The sequence below is a fragment of the Atta cephalotes genome, assembly GCF_000143395.1.
Source record: "Atta cephalotes unplaced genomic scaffold scaffold00057, whole genome shotgun sequence".
Classification (NCBI taxonomy): domain Eukaryota; kingdom Metazoa; phylum Arthropoda; class Insecta; order Hymenoptera; family Formicidae; genus Atta; species Atta cephalotes.
Window position 1 is genome coordinate 437,865 of NW_012130121.1, and position 18,997 is coordinate 456,861.

Here is an 18,997-nt window from a genome sequence, read left to right on the forward strand (position 1 = left end):
CTACTTTTGTTGTCACAGTTAAAAAAAGGTTCACCAAAAAAAAGGTTACAGCAAAAGATTAAGGCCTGATCGTTTTCGAAAGGGCATCGCTAACATCTGCCGAAGGATCTACTGTCACAAAAGAACAATTTGCGACGAACACTAACACACTTCCATGAAATCGATCCTACCTTCCGATAAGAATTACTACTTTTCGAAAGGCGAAGAAAGCCGATATCTAAAAGGATGACACGAGCAACAATTCAGTTCTTTTCAGCCCATCTTAGAGATGTAGTAGTCGATTGTTTCTCTATCTACTTTGTCGTTCTTGTGTGCTGCATCCCAACTCCATGACACATGAGAGCTGTACCCGCTCGTTTCCCATAGTTAACATCGTTTATAACATGACTAATCTATTGTTACGATTTTCAATATTAAGTCGTAACATAGACCTAAAATTATACCAATAGCATCTGGACTATTCTCGAATTTCAACATGCACGAAAAGTACAATGATGAAAAAGTTAGTTAAAGAAAATAAATATATAAACTGCACAAAATCAAATCTATTAACAAAATAATATTTTCCAAAAGATTATTATATAATTTAGTAACTTTACTACTTTAAAATATTTTAACAAACATTTGAAAATCTATTAGACTTAAATTCTTCTTCGCAAGATATTTTATCGCGATATTTTGTATGTTCTTGTTGTACATTCTCCTAAATACCATCAACAAGCAAATATCTACCACGTTGTTTCAAAAATCACGTTTTCGCCAAAATTTACGTGGATCCAACGATACACATGATCGAAATAAAACCGGTTCTTGTATTGCCATTTTTGATGTAGTAGATGCAATATGTGCAAGGCGTGCTGACGCCACTGGCGAAGCATACCGAGAATCGTATAATAAAAGCGTGAAAAATTGTTGTGTTATTACATGCAAACCAACAACTTCTTCGCGAAAGGGAACTAACAAAAACTATAACGTCAATTACGAAGTCTAATTAAGCGACGTGTGGCTTGAACTGGTCTTTAAACCGAAAGAAGAAAAACTTACTTTTTTCTTGAATATTTATTTCTATTTATTTCTAAATTCTCTTCTGTAACTTATATAATACATTATTATTAATATTGTTAATATTATAGTAACATATTGATTACAAATTTTATACATTTATTTTTCTATTGAAGAATTCAAGATTAATATATCAATTATATTTTGATGTTATACAATTTTTTTTTAATTAATTTTGCTTTTTTCGTTAATATAATTTATACTATATATACAATATATATATATATCATATATTGTAATATTATTATCAAGTACTTAATTTAAAAATTACTTTTATTAATTTATTTATATATATATATATATATATATATATATATATATATCTGCAAAATACTTAAAGTTCATTACTTATTAACCATTTGACAACGATTATTTATACTCAATTAGCCTAATGAATGATCGATAAAACAATGTAAATTGAATTTCTGCGGCAAACATCAAAGTATATAACGTCTATTTCTCTTTACTACTCTTCTTCTCTTGAAGCTTCGTTCATTTCGCGCGCGGGCACATTTTTCATACATAAATCAAAGCTATCCTTGTTCGAGAGCTCGTTGGCAATAGTTAACTAAGCGCAAGTTCGATAAGACAGCAGTTTTTCAACGTAATCAGTTACTCACACGGCTGCACGACCGTAATTAATAATTCATTTAAAAAATTATCGATTGCCAACAGATTGCCAACAGATTGTCGATCGGATGAGGACGACCTCCGCGAAGGGCGAATACGATTCATAGTGTTTAATCGGAATCTAGGTCGGAACTAAACGGATTATTGATGCATCGAGCTTGAACGTCGATATTTGCTTTGACCATTAATTTCCCGAACCAATTGATAAACTTCTGTCCGGATACGGAAAGGAAGAAAGACAAGAGAAAAATAAGAAAATCATAGTCAACTCGTTTTTGTACTCGTTGCTGTTTCTTCAAATACTATTGCAATATTGTTACCATCTTATCGCTAGATTTTTACGAAAGGGAATGAGATACACCTACACAACGTTCCTTTTGATTTTATGACTTTACTCTTCGACGACCATTAACTCTTCTATCTTCTACCTGAGCCTGTCTACAAGATGTCCTGTGGAGAAATGTCCAAATACCGATACAGTTGAATAAATTATTTTACATATGGTTTTACATCTAGTTGCTAAATGTAATCACGTCGTAAATACAGTTTGGTTTGGGAAGCAGATATAAAGATTTATGGTAGGTACTCAAAGATAAATATTAATTTCCATTAACCTCTTTAAGGACTGATCGTTCCATCTTTAGATAAACTATGTGATAATTTATCTATTCTATTGGATAAATAAAAGAGTAAAAGCATAAGAGAGTAAGCTTTACTGAAAGATGGAATAATCCAGTTTTAAGAACATATATTATAGATAAGATCTATCGAGAAAAAAATCAGATTTATGTAATGCAAACCAATCTCGATTATAATATTCTCAAGATTAAAAAATTAGTTTAAATATATAATATTTTTAACGTAAAACAATATAAAATTAAAATTATCTTTAATATTATATTTAACTCAACCACTCAAAAACTCATTAATCAAAATCTATTAATTAGAAAAAAACCCTTAGTAAAATTTAAAATAATTTATAGTTACGTTGAAACTTCAAACGAACCGAAAAAGACGTCAGTTAAACTAGGAAGGCGTACGGCACACGCCCACAAAATATTCTTCTCCGCCTTCCGACACGGGATAGTAATTCCTGTCTGGCAGTAAACTACGCTAATGAAGTGTTCGAGCGAGGATATGTCATTTACGTACATTATACGAGCGTGTTTAGGGTTGCTTTGAAAACAATACGTTATGATTAGTCTAAACAGATAATATCGCTATCGAACTAACACATTTATGATTAACACGTCGCGTCGTTCAATTTTTGTGGCACACATTGAGATGGACGAGTATCGATTATATCAACCACAATTATAGAATAGAACAAGAAAGAATCGATAACTAATTATTCTTCTTTTCTTGAATTAAGTAGTGTTCCAATTCACAAATTGAAAAAAAAGTTGTCTTTGTTGTTAAATGACAAACAGCGTTTAAAATGTAAGTTGTAAAAAAAGATCATTTCTAACGCGAGCATAAACCATGTTAGTTGCACATAGTTTACGATGCATCACAATAACGAGCACATTTTGAGATAGAACAAAAACAATAAATTTCCTCGCGCACGCGTTTCGAAAGTCGTTATCTGTGCCCTGCTCCAGGCACAATGAAGCAATTATTCTTAGTATATGAGCCTATGTTTCAATATGTAAATGCTCGTAATGGCGACAATAAACCAACGTGATCATTGCGTTCGTTATGCGTGCAACATTGGTGAAGATATTAAATAAAGTTACATAAGTCAAAGGACCATAAGTCAAAGGACATAAGAATGTGATTTAAGAATTTTTAATTTACCGTGTTCAATCAAACTTTTTCACTGAGAATCGCGTTCGAGTCAGTTGTCAAATGTTTAATATTTGTTTTTTATTTTTCTGATTACATTTTGTAAAAAGTATTTTAATTTTATAATTAACTGTTTGATAACTATTGTTAACCCTAAATTTTGCAAAACTGATTCATAAAACTTTATTAATTTAATTTTAATGGAAAATTCTTTCAAGATATGCTCAAAAATTTTCTTCTAAAAATTTAAAATGCAAGATAAAAATGTTTAGCCATTATATCTTTAAAAAAATTTGATTTTAATCATGCTATTTAATTTCATTAATGCCATAGATTTGTTACGTTTTATAAATTCGCTAATGTAAGCAACAAACTGGTTGTTGCAAAAACTGTCATGATTATTATTCCAAGAAACATTACCTAACCAAGATGATTACCTATAATTACGATTTTTTATAAATTAAATTATTTTTATGAATCAGTGAATTAATATTATCTTTACATGAATGTATTTCTAGAAAATTATTAATAGAAATAGAGAAAAATAATATTTATTGGACACAAGTCTCTCGTAAAAAGAAACCAATTTCCGATATGAGCAGGTGAATAGGTCTGTATGTAGTACTTGTTTCATTGAATCATGTTCAACGACAATATATCATTTTTCAAATCTCTTTACAAAACGAAAGCATAAGTCGTGTACGAAGTAGAGAAATACGAGTACGAGGTTTGCTCGTAAATCAGCAACCACACAAAAGATCGACGACCGTTGGCGCGATGTGGCGAACTATACCCATCGATTATGTCGATAATGTCATAATCCATGGCGAATGTATTTCGTATTATATATATATATATATATATATATATACACATGTTCTTTTTGTTCTGACTCTTCTATTGCACAACATCTGATTATTTATGAGTATTTTAGTATATTATATGAAACATAGCTTAACGATTTAATCAAAATAATTTAATTTTAAAATAATAAATTTAATTAATTACGCAATAAAAATTGCTGACGATCCTCGAGATTTATTTTTTTAACTTCACTCACTGAAAAAAAATAACGTAAATAATCCTAATTATTTCACTAAAATCAAAAATGATAACATGACCTACTCATAATTTAATATATTACAAAGAATATTAGAGAAATGTACTTATTTTAACGAATAAAACTAAAGGCTTAATGAAATGTTGTATATTTTCAACATTTACATTAAAATTAAATTCGGGATAAATTCAAAGTAAATTCCGAGATCTGTGTAGTTCAGTTACACGGCGATAGTGTAAAATCGATAAATTCTTCACTTACAAGTCATTTTTTAGTAAAAGCAATAAAAAAAATTTTTTTATGACAAGACGATGCCGTTCCTATATATAGAAAATTAACGATAATCATCAGTACTTAAATCGTTTTCTAAGATCATTCTCTAAGTGTATAAAATCACTTGATATGGATGAGCTAGATCTTGCCAATTAAGTGGATAGTCATCGATTAATTGCCGCTTTCGTCATTTAACAAGATCGTTGCGCGTCGATTAGCAATCATCACGCTGCTTTCGTTGCCCTCTGGTTTAATTAGCAAGACCGAGTCACCCGACCAGTTTCGCTAGAATAATTGCTCGTCTTCGATTTCACGAATGGCTTCGTATGGCTGCTGGACCTCACCTCACGATAATCCCTATCCTACAAATTCCTCTCTCCCCCTCGCTATCTCTTTCCGCACCTCGCGGGTCTCGTGCCGCTCTTACAAAAAACGCGGAGAGGATACGAATAATAAACGAACGTCGCCGTGTGTCATAAGCGGCGCGTTGCCGTTGATACGCCATCTAAATCAATGTTTATTACGAGAGCTTGCCCTCTTAACGGCACGACGGGTCCACTTTTGACTTTCGAGAGCCCCGACTGTGCCAAGGATGCCACTTCGCGATCTCTCAAATGTTCTTCTACCATCTTCCTCTTCCAAGCCGCGGCATTTATTTCTTAATAAACGCATCAGGAGCGAAAAAGAAACTAATTACAAAGATTTTACTCACAAAAAAATTATAAGAAATCCATTTTTCTATTTTTTCTAATATTTTGGTCATCTTAATTCTTTTAACATATGAAATTGTATCATTTTGTACATACAGATTTTATCTTCGTTGTTGATAATTCTAAGAAACGCAATGTTAAACAGCTTTCATTTAATGATTCATATCTAAAATGACTTTTTTACCCATTAATCTTTTTGGGTTTCGAACCCTGCATTTGCCAATTTCATCTAAGTAGTTCCTTTGACCGTCCTCTTCAAAGCTCCTTTCTCGCTTCCTCGCTTTCCACCGATATCGGCAGCATTCTTTTTGTTTTTTCGGGGTTATTAGTCTTGGCCGGGCGTCAAGACCGCCTGCGGTGTCTCAGATTCGTGTACCCGTCGTTTTCAGGGAAGAAAAGAAGATGTCTGGAATTTTTATAGATTCTGCCCAAACGGCGCTCCTTCTACGATATTTGTGAATGCTGCCTTGTGTACGATCGAATCACAATCGATTTACATATTGAGTGGAGCGAGAAGTAGAAAGAGATGGAGAGAGAGAGAGAGAGAGAGAGAGAGAGAGAGAGAGACAAAGAGAGATAGGTATAGGATTAACATGCTTGAATTTATTTTGAGAAGAACGTTTAGCGATACAAATTAATCCATTGAAATGAGTACTGCAGGATATTAATCGATATGAGACTACCTACCGCGTGCAACAACTATCAGGAAATTACACGAGGAGATTATTAAAGTTGTAGAACGTTATGAAAGATAATTTCTCTTTCGTTAAATTAAATTATCAACATATACTTTTAAATTTTCTCACAGATTTTCTATAATAATTTTATAGAAAAGTAGAGAAAAGGATAAATTTAATTTCATTAATTTAATTTAATTAATTTAAAAGTAAAAATCTTAATTACAGTAGTTTATAATTTATTTAATTACAGTTTAATTATAATCGTTATAATTTGTATAATTTACTTTGAAATCAATACAAAGTACAAAGTAAAAAGTTTTACGAAGTCTTTCTGCCTTCTATTTTGAATTTCTCTTCTCGATTGATTATTATATGAGTTAACAACAGGACAAACTATCGTCATAAATAATTATAGCGGCATGCTTGATATTTTCCAATTTTGCATTTTATCTTACTTGCATTCAATTAGAAGCATTGTATCAAGTAAATACCGGATGACTAGTTTTTTCTTCATGTAACGTATTGATCACAGACTCTTTTATACCGTATATTTTTATAATTAGAATTTTTAGAAGAATTAGAAACGTTGTTTGTAACTGCTATATCTGAAATCCTAAGATGCAGTTCTCTAAAGACGATTTATCGTCCTCGTTGATAACTTACGCTTGTAATCATGTAACACAAGATACATTTATCTTAACAACCGTGTTTGCAACAATCTTTCTCTATTTATAAAATCTCTTAACTTGAAAATATATTTTACTCGGAGGGATATCGGAAAAGATTTAAAAAAATTTAATAGGATTCGTTACACTTGTATTATTTGATACAAATAAATTCCGTTAATCTGTAAATGAAATAGAAAAGAAATAGCAACGCTCTAGTGAATACAAGGGCATGATAAATCTGTCGCAACATATCTGCAATAAACGTAGAAGGCAGCGGCGCGTGTAATACGGTAGACGAAATAGGATTAATAAAATTAAATCGGAGTAACACGTGGCGAGAGTGACGTCTAAGTGAGGAGCGCAAATTCACAAGGCGAGGGAAGACTGTCGGTGTGCGAAACTCAATTACAGAAGACGCGAGTGTGTCTGAAGCGGGATTTAAGGGAATAGACAGTCGTGAAAAATCTGATAATTCTCTTCGCATTTAGAATTAAATTTCACTGCTCCCTTTATATGTCGTATAAAAACGTGCTGCTTCTGTGAACAGCGTCTGAAGAGTTAGGACTATCCATGCCCATTTAGCGGCGTGAATTACTTGCGAAACATATACATTAAACTGTACAACGTCGGCTTTCCGTGCCTTTGAAACCTAATAGCGTCCAGTAAACTATCGTTGGAAAAAGGATTCCAAGATCTCTCGGAGCGACGCGGAATTCAGTTGCTCTTCTGAAGGAGGCCAATCTCATTTCTTCGGACATCTTTCGTAAATCGTCAGAGAAAATATTTTGACTTAGATTTATAAAAAAAATCCTGCACTAATTATATGGAAAATTGAATCCCGATTAAATAAATTCACACATCACATATAGTGTAATTTATAAAATGTGAACAAAAGATTTCATAGACACAAGGCTCAATAATAAGTAGTTTTTTACTTAGCGTATTAAAGATGTTCTGCAAAGAGTATAAAGTTTACACTTTTAGTACACTATAGCTCAAAAACTATCCATAATTGAGCCTTATTATCTGATATCTTTGGTTCATTACATTTTATTATAAACCACATACATTATATGTGAAAACTAACTTTTACCGAGATCCAATTTTCTATATAATTAATTGGGATCTTTATTTAATCTTGCGTATCTCACGTACACGTTGACGATAAAGTACAACTTAATTATTGCAATTTCTAGGGATTCTTGTATCTTGTTTTCGCACTGCCGAATCCCTGCCTAAACCGAAAATCATCATAAGGCGAGATTTACGTAAGGAGATGCGCGTGTCGCACGAATCGCTGTTGTTTTTGTATAGGTCTTCACGCGAAGGAGTTATGCCAGTCGGTGGCCATTTAGCGGCACAAATTACTCGAGCAAAGAGACCATGGACAACGATTTATCACCGAACATCGTGGTGTACCGCATACTGTTTCTCTATGCTATATCTCTGTGTCATTTTGGTCTTGCCATAGCTTTCGCCTTGTCTTAGCCCTTTCTTTATACGACCGTCCCTTCGAGGCAAGACGCGTTTCTGCCAGTGAAATTAAATTTTCGAAACAGTTACCGCGTATCGAACACACCTATATAATTTCTATGAATATGAAATATATGTCAAATTTCAATTTTTATCGAATGCTTAAATAAACTAATAATTAAATATTAATAATTATATATTAATATTAGACTAATCTAATCTGTAATTATTAATTATTTGTAATTAAATCTAATATTACTATTTTTTATTTCAATTTGATAATTAAATCGTGTGTTTAAAAAAAAATGCGTTATTAATTAAAAATTCTTGAAATATAATTCGTCAAAAATTTTGTAATCACGCGTTAATTTCTAAATACATATAAATATAAATAAATGGATGCACGGATTTCTAAATTGCCAAAAAATTTATTTATGCATTATTATATATTTAGTTATAAAAATTTACTGAAATCTACACGTTTTTTAATGATGTTATCTTTGTCATTAGTCAAGCTGCGAAGTAAATGTGTCTTTACGACACACTGAGAAATCTGGCATTGTTCCAGTGTTACTTTAGCCCTATCTCTCCTGAATTGTCAATGAATGAAAGCTTTATTCTACTTCCGGGTTTAAAGAAGTACTCGAGTTACAGGCATTTCTCAAATTACTCCGGTATTATATTATCGTTGATAGCGATTAACATACGCAATTGGATGGCAATGTACCTAAAATTTTCGAAAGAATTTATCGAGTTGCAATTTAATGCATGTAATTAAATCTCATTGAATGCAACCTTAATAAAAAAATTCCAATTTCAAAATAAAAAGTTTATTTCTAGTTAGAAGCAGAATTCCGTTTCTTTTGTTTAAGAATAAAAACTAAATACTTGGTATTATTGTACATTTGCGATAATAAACTTTAAAGTATACAATAAGTGTCACGATAAAAATAGCAATTTATAGTAGCCCGATTGGTTTGATCAAAGGAACATTTGACCGCAAGATGTAAACTGGAATAATGATTATGGCGAAAAATTTAGAGCTTTAAATGTGGAGTAGAAAAATACGCGCGTCAACCGCGGCTTGATCGGCTATCAATCTTTTAATTCTCGGGATTAAACGGCGGATAAGTAAGAAGAAGAACGATTTATGTGACAGAAAGTGTGCAGCATCAACGAGACTTCTATTTCGGTATACCATGAAGACAACGTCGGCAACGAGCCTACTCCTCGTGACATAACCCTCTTTAGGGTTAGTGGCCTCTTCTTGACACTCGTAACTCTTTCTCTTGAATCGCATCCACCACTTCTTTCGAATGACACGTGCGACAATCAAAAGCTGCAGTTCATCTTGCAACAATGACAATTTGCCTTTCATAATCAAAATGATATAGAGCTGTAGATAAATTCTATGAATTTTACGAACGAATATCATTTGAACTCATCATTCAAATTTAGAACAAATTTGTTTTAAGAGCATTTTATTATCAGAACATATAATTTTAATTTGTTTTATTAATAAAACAAATTAAATGCTCTGAAAAATAAAATAATAATAATTTTGTCCTTTAATTAATTAAATTAATGAAAAAGCAAAAATACTAATTTAAAAGCGTTGCTCTTTATATTTACTTTAAAATAACGTTATTTACACCCAATAACCTCTAAAATAATAACGAAATGCATTATAATTTTTAACAGATCAAAAAAATTAACGATATCGCTGAAAAATGTGATTGCTAAATCATGTATCATATCTCACAAATATCACCGAATAAACACCGTGTTAGAGATTATTTTATTGAATCATCTTCCGCATGGCTCGTTTCCGCTACCCACAATGATATATGCATAGTTCAACTATAACTATAGCAAACCAACTAGCATTTTAATGCGCCCGAAATAACGGCTTCAGACTTCCTCGATGAATGCCATAACATTTACAATTATTTGATGCATATTCCGTCAACAAACATCGCGACGTTCAATGTAAACGTTACGTTAGGCACGCGGATGTTCGCAGTCTTTGCACCTGCTGTTCTTATTTTCTCTTTGCGTACATTGTCTTCTGTGTATATTTTCTTGACGGTCGTTACTAGGTCAGTATACCACATTCTTTTACATATTATCGAAGTCTTTTAAGTGTTTCTCATTTTCTTTGATATAAACTATTAGTTATTAAAAACGTATAAAAAAAAACAGTTAATTAAAAATGTTCGAGAATATAAACTCGTCATTAACTATATTTTTATCTCTGTAGCAATAGTCATTATTTTGTCATTAATGCATAAAACAAAGTATTCATCATTATCATAATTATCTTTATAGAAATCTGATATTGGCCAACTGAAAAGCAGTAATAAATTACTGTCCTTCTAACTAATTTATTACTGAAAGACAGTAATTAATTAACTTATTTTAAATATTAAAAGCATTGTTGTTTAATGCTTTTAGTACCAAATAAGTAATTAATCACTGTCTTTCAGTAATAAATTAGCCAGTATTAATTAGATTTCCGTAAAGGCATTTTCAGACGTATCTTTCTTATCTAATTGCTATACATAAATAATTAATAAATTTCGCCTCGCTTGTAATTATATCTTAATCGCGATGTTAGTGATTAAAGCTGCTAACCCGGCGACCTCCAAACTGCAGACGATGATTTAACGCGGCGGGATGATCAGTGTGACTACCTATCACGCGCCAAGCTTTTAGTTATTTGTCCTCGTTAAAGTTTTTAGTTCCCACTTAACCCAAGCCAACGAGGTCCACGCTAATTTGCCACAAGATACGCCTTAGGATTCGAACCGCGGCGGCGAACGTTTGGGATTTAATCAGATGAGCGTAAATTTTATCCGCCATCGTGATAAATCCTCTCGTTTCTTCTTTCATCGATCCCAATCTTATGGTGCTCTGCTGCTGAGAAAAAATAATTTGACCACCGAAAAATGTGACGCGACTAACAGCGTCCGCATTTCTTCGTTTCGAATAATCTATGCGTTCTATTCGATAATTTAGAGATTTATTGTAATGCGTGAAATTGAAGAACGTGCGCGGATTGCATAAATCTTGTTACCTGATGTATACATTTCACAAAACTTTCTCTCACACGAGATTCGTTTAGATGATCGTATAAAAACCGATGAAAAAAGAAATTAATTAAAATAAAGAAAAAGATATTTTCTCTACTCTTTTAGAAATCTAATACTATAGATAATTTAATACTAAAAGATAGTATTATATAATTACTTATTTTTAGCATTAAAAGCATTGTTGTTTTACTACAATAAATAATTAATTACTCTCTTTCAATAATAAATTGATTAGCATTAAATTGGCCGATAGAATTCTGTAAAGATAACAATTCGGAAAAACTCTTGTCTCTTTTCTCCGTCTTTCTCTCACTCCACTAGGCTCTCAGATATGCTTGACGTCTTGTAGTGACTTATACTGATGGAATCAATTTGCACAATTTTATTGCGATCGTTATGACGACATGTCATTTTCATTCCGCACTGTTTATGCAAGGATGCTGAACGAGATGCGTGCCTCGTATCACGTAGATAGACGAATATTACGTGACGATGCGCACGAAATCGGTCTTGTCAGACGTAACAGTCTGCAATACTGAGAATCGATGACTGGCAAAAGTTCATGCACTTGATTCGCTAAACTGATTCAGATTCTCGAAATATCGCGTATACGCAAGTGCACAGTGACGTTGCATACGATGCATGCCGTGCAAATCGGCACGTAACCATTCACACACGGTTCGCGTTGAATAATAAATGATAAGATAATCATATTGATTTACATCGTTGTTACGTGTGCATATTATTTACATGTTCATAGATAGATACAAACGGATAAATTGAGAACAGTAAAAGTTCGTAAAATAGTCCAAATAAAAACTCCTCGATTTCTTTAATCTATATCCAATCCAATTATCTTATCAATTTAACTATATAAAAATATATTGTACAACTCAAAGAAGAAAAATAAATTTAAGAAATTAGTTAGTGCAAGTGAGATTGCAAAAATATTATATTAAATTTATTTTATCTTTGTATTGTATTTTATGATTCTATATACTCTACGTATTTTAATTAATTGCCTTAAGCTAATATTTAAGTTCAATAAATTTTCATAATTTTTTTTAAATAAACTCATATTAACTTCGTATCAGCCGGTTGATTGAGATCATCATTGTGTGTGCTAAATTTTTTTTAAATATTAATATCGTGTTAACTTCATAGATAATTCCATATAGTAAATGTAAACTTTAATGAATAGATATTGCACAGAAAAAATATTAATCAAATCATAAAACCATGAATATTAAATTCATATCTCTGTAACTTTGAAATATGAAGTATTAGAGAGAAATTTCTTTTTGATTCTTTCAACAAGAGAAAGGAAAAATTTCACACCTTATACAATACACCGGAAAATGACACAATTAACAACGCGTGTAAAATATATGTGAAAAGACACGCACTCAAAGTGTTGACGTTCGTTAACAGAAGAGCTTGTTAACTGTACTGTGACATGCAACATCTATAAATCCGCATATGTCTATTAACACCAACATGAGCTTCGCCAACGACTTATCTCTCACCGAATACTTATATATACTTACATCGATCATCACTTCCTTAACCGTTGCCAAAAATGAATGTATCCATTAACAAATAAAAGCAATTATCTTTGAAATGTTGAGATTAAGATTATATACGTTATACATTGAAACCTATACAAACACGATGCTTGCGTTATATCTTTATACCTGAATAATAATAATTAATACTTTTCTAATTAATATCCACGATTATTTAATATTAATTTCATATATATGTATATAAAATTTTATTTTTAGAAATTTATTATAACACCTACCAATTTTATTTCTGAAATTAAAAAAAAATGCAGCACAGAGAGATAATGTACTTAAAGATTTTACCTAAATAAAATTATTTTTAGTTTTTATTTCCATATTTTCATTTCAAAATGATAATTTCTTTCTCATTACAGCGCGTTTCAATTTTCTGTCTCGTCGCATCCGCAGAATTCTCGATATCTTTTTCACAAATTTCGATCTGAATTATTATATTCGAAATAAAAGTATTTATTATATATCATAATTTAACGTTACCGAAGGCAGCATGCAATTTGAGCTAAAACATTTATATTAGGCGCGGGAACACTTCCGAGGAGGCTCTCAACTTGTTTCTTGAATCGAATTTATACCTTTATACCATTCGCAATGCACGAGCCAAAGACATAAACTACATCCGATGTCTAATATCGCTTACATCCTCATTGGAATTCCAAAATAAAAGATGTATCTCGGAGATTGATGCAAAACTGCGCTCGAAAAAAAATATTGATCCTGCGACATATACCAGATGCTTGGAAGAAAAAAACTTCCAACTATATTTCAAAATACATATCATGTGGTAAAAAAAATATAAAAAGAGCACAATTTTTATGCACAATAGAAATATATTATTCTCTATAGCAATATTAAATAATTATTTTAAGCATACAACAATTTAAATTTTGTTTTCTTCATCGACTATTAATGTCAAAAAATATTATTCATATAAAATTAAATTTTGCATATAATTGTCTTTTGAATATAATTATCTCACAAATTTTTCATTTTCTTTTTAAAATACAAAATATTCCATTGCTCAAATGAATAGTTCAAATGTTTCTTCAGCCTTCACAAATATTTAAAAATGTCAAAATAGGAGCATCTCCTTCTCTAGGTATTATTACTTTACGATGCAGAAAGCATTATGATATCACCTTTGGCAAAAAAAACGTTACACCGAGAAAAAAATTATTAACTTTGACTAAATGCGTTTAGTTCGTAATGATTATTTAATATCAAATATTTATATATTCAGATTAACAAAATCTTATATTTTAAAACATGTTATTTGTTTAAATTAACAAATATTTAGTTGAATTAACAAATATTTGCTTAACAATCCATGACCATTACATTTGAATCAACTATATATTATTTTCCAGTGTGTGATATCACCAGTTGATACCAATAATCGATGGATTCTAGCAACTGGTATAAATCGACTAGTTCTCTATGAATGTCTCGTAGACGCTTCTATGCTTGCAATAACACGCTTCGCGGAAATGTTACTGTACGTAGATTTTTTTATGTGCGGCAATTTGAATAAATTATACGCTTAGATAAGACCGTCGGTATCCTGTCGATGTATGAGGCTTATTGTCGCAAATCGCCTGGTTCGTATCGTAACGACATCGTAAACTCGGTGTACGCATTCCGGTATAATTAATCTTCGCGCGACTAATATAGTACAGATCAGGCTCGTAAAAATAAAAAGTATAAACACGTGTAAAATGTAATCGATGTTTATGTGTGACATCGCGACCTGTGTTACACGCCAAATAATTCTGGCCGTCTCTCTATCGTTTTTATCTTTTCTTAAATTGTGTAGCATTAACATATCTTAGACCTCTACTCAAATGATAAATCATGAACATTTTTAACGACTTTCGTTTAATAACGATTTTGAGTTGATAGTTTTTTAAATACATGTCAAACATTTAACGAGAAATAATATATTTTATCACTAAAATAATATAAAAATATCTATAAAGAGAGATATGTATAATATTATAAAAGAAATAATAATTGTTAAACCGTAAAATAATTAACAATGAAATGATAATAAAATTTTATTAATATCTATTATAATTTGATACTAAAATGGAAAGATAATATCACAGTAATGTATTAACGTCAATCATAGTTTTCTTTTGAAGTGCAAGATCAAGTATAATTAAAATGTATAATTACTTCTTAATCCATCATTATATTAAGCATTACGTGCTACAATTATAAAAAAAATAGGTATGTACTTTGAAATAGTATTATGGGATAGCTTTTTTAATTCCGTATGCTATCTGTTATTAACTGTCTTATATATCACATTTTTTTATTATTTTTTTTATAATATACGGGTTCGATGTTTTGTATAATTGCATATTCCTATTGCTACAATTCTTTTAATAATCCTTTCAATATGCTAAGTGAAATCATTATAATACAGCACGCAATCTTATTTATCTCTTAGAAAATTTTTTGAATTTATACGTTTTTGATTAATCACGTCTATACTAATTAATAATAACTTATAAGTCAATTCCTCAAAAATATAATTAGAGATTATATATCTGGATATATCATTTTGTCATAATCATTATCATGTAATACCCGATAATTTTATCTCATTAATCACTCGAGGATCAGCGATTACTAGCGAATCGTAGCAGTATAGGCAATATTGTTGCTTTATAACACAATTTTCTTCGCGAAACTCCTCATTCTAGCTGCGTTAAATTCTCTTTTAGGATGCTCATTAACATTGCGCTCTTGTACCGTTTATAGCAGACGGGTAAAACGATCATGTGTGAACCTTTTCTTTGCCGTATGTCTTACACGCCTTGAATATCTTAACTGCGGGTACCGATCACGTACTCTAATAACAGATCCGCGCGAGCTACTATCATCATTGATTTTCCGAAGTGGTGAGTTACACTTAATCGATGCGTTTCCGATCATAAAAAGAGCTATTCCTAATTAATGCTGCGCTGATAAATATGCAGAAACCGAACTCACATCTTCGCAGTTACGTGATTTCAGTTCAATGATCGTTGATTTGAAGCTGAAGCCGCGATATCCAGAGATCAAGAAAATGTAAGATAAAAAAACATGCATCTCGCAGTTGTAAATGCAGATAAAATAAAAGAGAAAAAAATAGGAGACAAAAAGAATTAAATTCAAATTTTAAACCAGATTTTGAATTTTAATTTAATTTAAATTGTACGGTAAATAATATTTCGTTATTTTTTATTTCGAAAATTCAGTTCGCGAAAAATTAAATTATTTTAGGTAATTAATTTGTATTGTTTGACGATTATTAGTAACATCATATTATTAATAAAAGTTGACTTTAAATTTTTTGTCAAAAAATAATTATCTATTTTCTTTCTGTAAATTCTGTAATAACTTTTATTCTAGTTAAATGGGCCAGTAAGTAGCCATTATTACTACGTTCAGCATATTAAACGGTGCTGTGTCTCATAGAAATAATGCGTCGCTTCTTAAAAAAAACACAAATATATGAGATATTTACGTCTTCGTGCATAAATCGTTGGAGTAAATGACTAGCACACCGATACATCTTCCCATGTGACAGCATGTTTAATCGCGATGACGGCAACATGTTGGGTGCTAGAAAATGGTAGAGACACTTAAGCCAGTCTGGCTAATCATCCATAAAATTAACTTGCGCGATTTCTTATCAATTAAAATTAATTTTAAATGTCGATTTTTTAATTACAAGAAGTTAAATACCGTGAAATAGATACATGTTGATAAAGAAATGAATAATTATAGATAAAATACATTAATATTTTTCTCTTGACGAAAGCTATTATTAAAAATACACGCTTTCCCACAATCGAAAATAAAATTTGCGAAATGATAAAAATGTATGCAGTTTTTCTAGACACTTAATCAGTTACTATAATATCTAATATTATTGTATTCTTATTATTATATAGTTGTGCCAATATTGAGTAGAAAATGGATAAGAACTTGATACAGTTTTATTCTGTTCACTTCATGAACAATTGGTTTGCTTATTAATCAATTTAATATCCATTATTTGTTGTGTTTCTATTCAGTAAATGGATTCAGCTTTTACGCATCTTTTGTATGCAGTAATTGCAAACAAAGCGTTACATCCTGATTGGGATCCTAAGTAGTTCTCAGCTTCTCAGTTACTAGACAGAAGTTGATATAACTGTTTAATAACTGCTTCAAAAATGAAATTTCTATCGCTTAATGAATTTCAGGGCGATAACATGGCAGCATGTCACTCGCGAGTTCCGCACTCTCGCATTGAAGTTTAATTACGCGACTTTTACTTTACAAACCATGCACTGCACTCGTCTTATTATTTTACAATATCAAAAGAGATTAAGAGAGCAAGCAATGAATTACCGCGTTGAACACCCTGTATTTAGCGTGCGCCATCACCACGTGGTTCGTGTTCGGGTGGAGAGTTACGCGATCGCGTTCGTTTTGCGATGCAAGATTGTCACGCACGTCTTTAATGTTACGTGTCGGCATATCCCGGGAACTATATTGAGAAATTAAAATGATTACATTATGTAAGCACGTACTCCGTAGTATATACTCAATATATACCGCGGAATGAGCGGCGCGATCTATGAGCCGAACATTGTATACGCTTCTCCCCTGAGAAATCCCAGAACCAAAAGGAAAGAAAGAGGAAAACCGACCGTTCCTGATAATTCATTTCATTTACCAGACTCTCATTCAGGTGCGCACGATCACGTACCTTTTACGACGCTACATCATGTCACGCACGTCTTTAATACGCACCCTACGCGTTCTGTATCTATAGAGAAGTGGCTTTGAGGAATTAAGATGATTACACTAAGCGTCGTATACTCAATACGGAACTGTGGCCGATCTATCAAGTGCAACAGGCTTCGCATTTCTCTTAGGGGAAAAATTTGAAATGGATAAAAATCGATCATTATTTCCTGAAAACGCATCTCATTTACTACATTTACATTTACTCGTGTCTCTTTAGGACACGCGGGATATATCCCGTTTGCAATAAGCAGACTGGCGTCGTATGCGATGTCACGCCAAATGGACGCTAAAGACGGACTTTAGTGTTATTCTGATGCATAATTTTCGCTCGACGACAAGTTTATCCATAGTATAAAATACTGATTCGTCGATGTTGCATGTCTCTGTATCATCGCGAATTACAACTTTGCATTACGATTTCATTCATCAAAGCCAGACACGAATAGCTTCAAACATTGAACGCTCGAGATAATATTATTATGAATTATGGGTGGGATTGAAAATACGTATTCATAGCACCGAAGATTGTATCATTAGAGAAAAAAAGATCTTCAATAAGCAACAAGATTAATTATAAATTAAAACATTTGAAAAACTTGTTCCTCGCTCGTCCAATTATATACACGATTAATTTCGACAGTTTATATTAATATTAAAATACTTATGAGATAACGTCATGATAAAAACGCATTTAGAAAAAAAAATTTTGATAATTGGATGTTAACTGTCACCTTTATTTTTTTTTTTCAGCCATCTTTCAAAGGATATCAACGTCAAGAGGACAACTAAGGATCCAAAGCATGGCAACCTGCCTTTTCGTGTGTATGGATTCTTGCGGTTTACTTTACGGCTCGGTAAGTAAAGCTTTCTTCGTTATTCGTTTTTACTGATACGAATCATGAAAACGTTTCGTAAAATGTAGGAAAATTCAAAATGCACAATATAGAAAATTATATTCCAACTCTCTTTTTTACCTACTTTCTTTATCATAAACGTTATGAACGATAACAATTATGAATTATTAATAAATATAGATGGATAAATTAATAACAGACTAGGATATAATCAGCATATATATTGCCTTATCTTTCTTTAATTTATATAGATGATGTATTTTAAAAAAATCTCGAAGTTGTTTTTTCATTAATTTCCATTAATTTATATATTTTATCCTGAATATGTAAAAAGCGATTAAA

At 31.4% G+C, this 18,997-nt stretch overlaps 1 protein-coding gene across 1 annotated transcript in view; it reads left to right on the top strand.

The window, feature by feature from the left end:
* The window catches only part of LOC105623399, a 92,837-nt gene that overhangs the window by 42,188 nt on the left and 31,652 nt on the right, over positions 1-18,997 (top strand). The window contains exon 2 of the mRNA XM_012204792.1: positions 18,552-18,655. Coding sequence (XP_012060182.1) covers positions 18,552-18,655 — 104 coding nt within the window. The remainder of the gene's footprint in view (positions 1-18,551; positions 18,656-18,997) is intronic.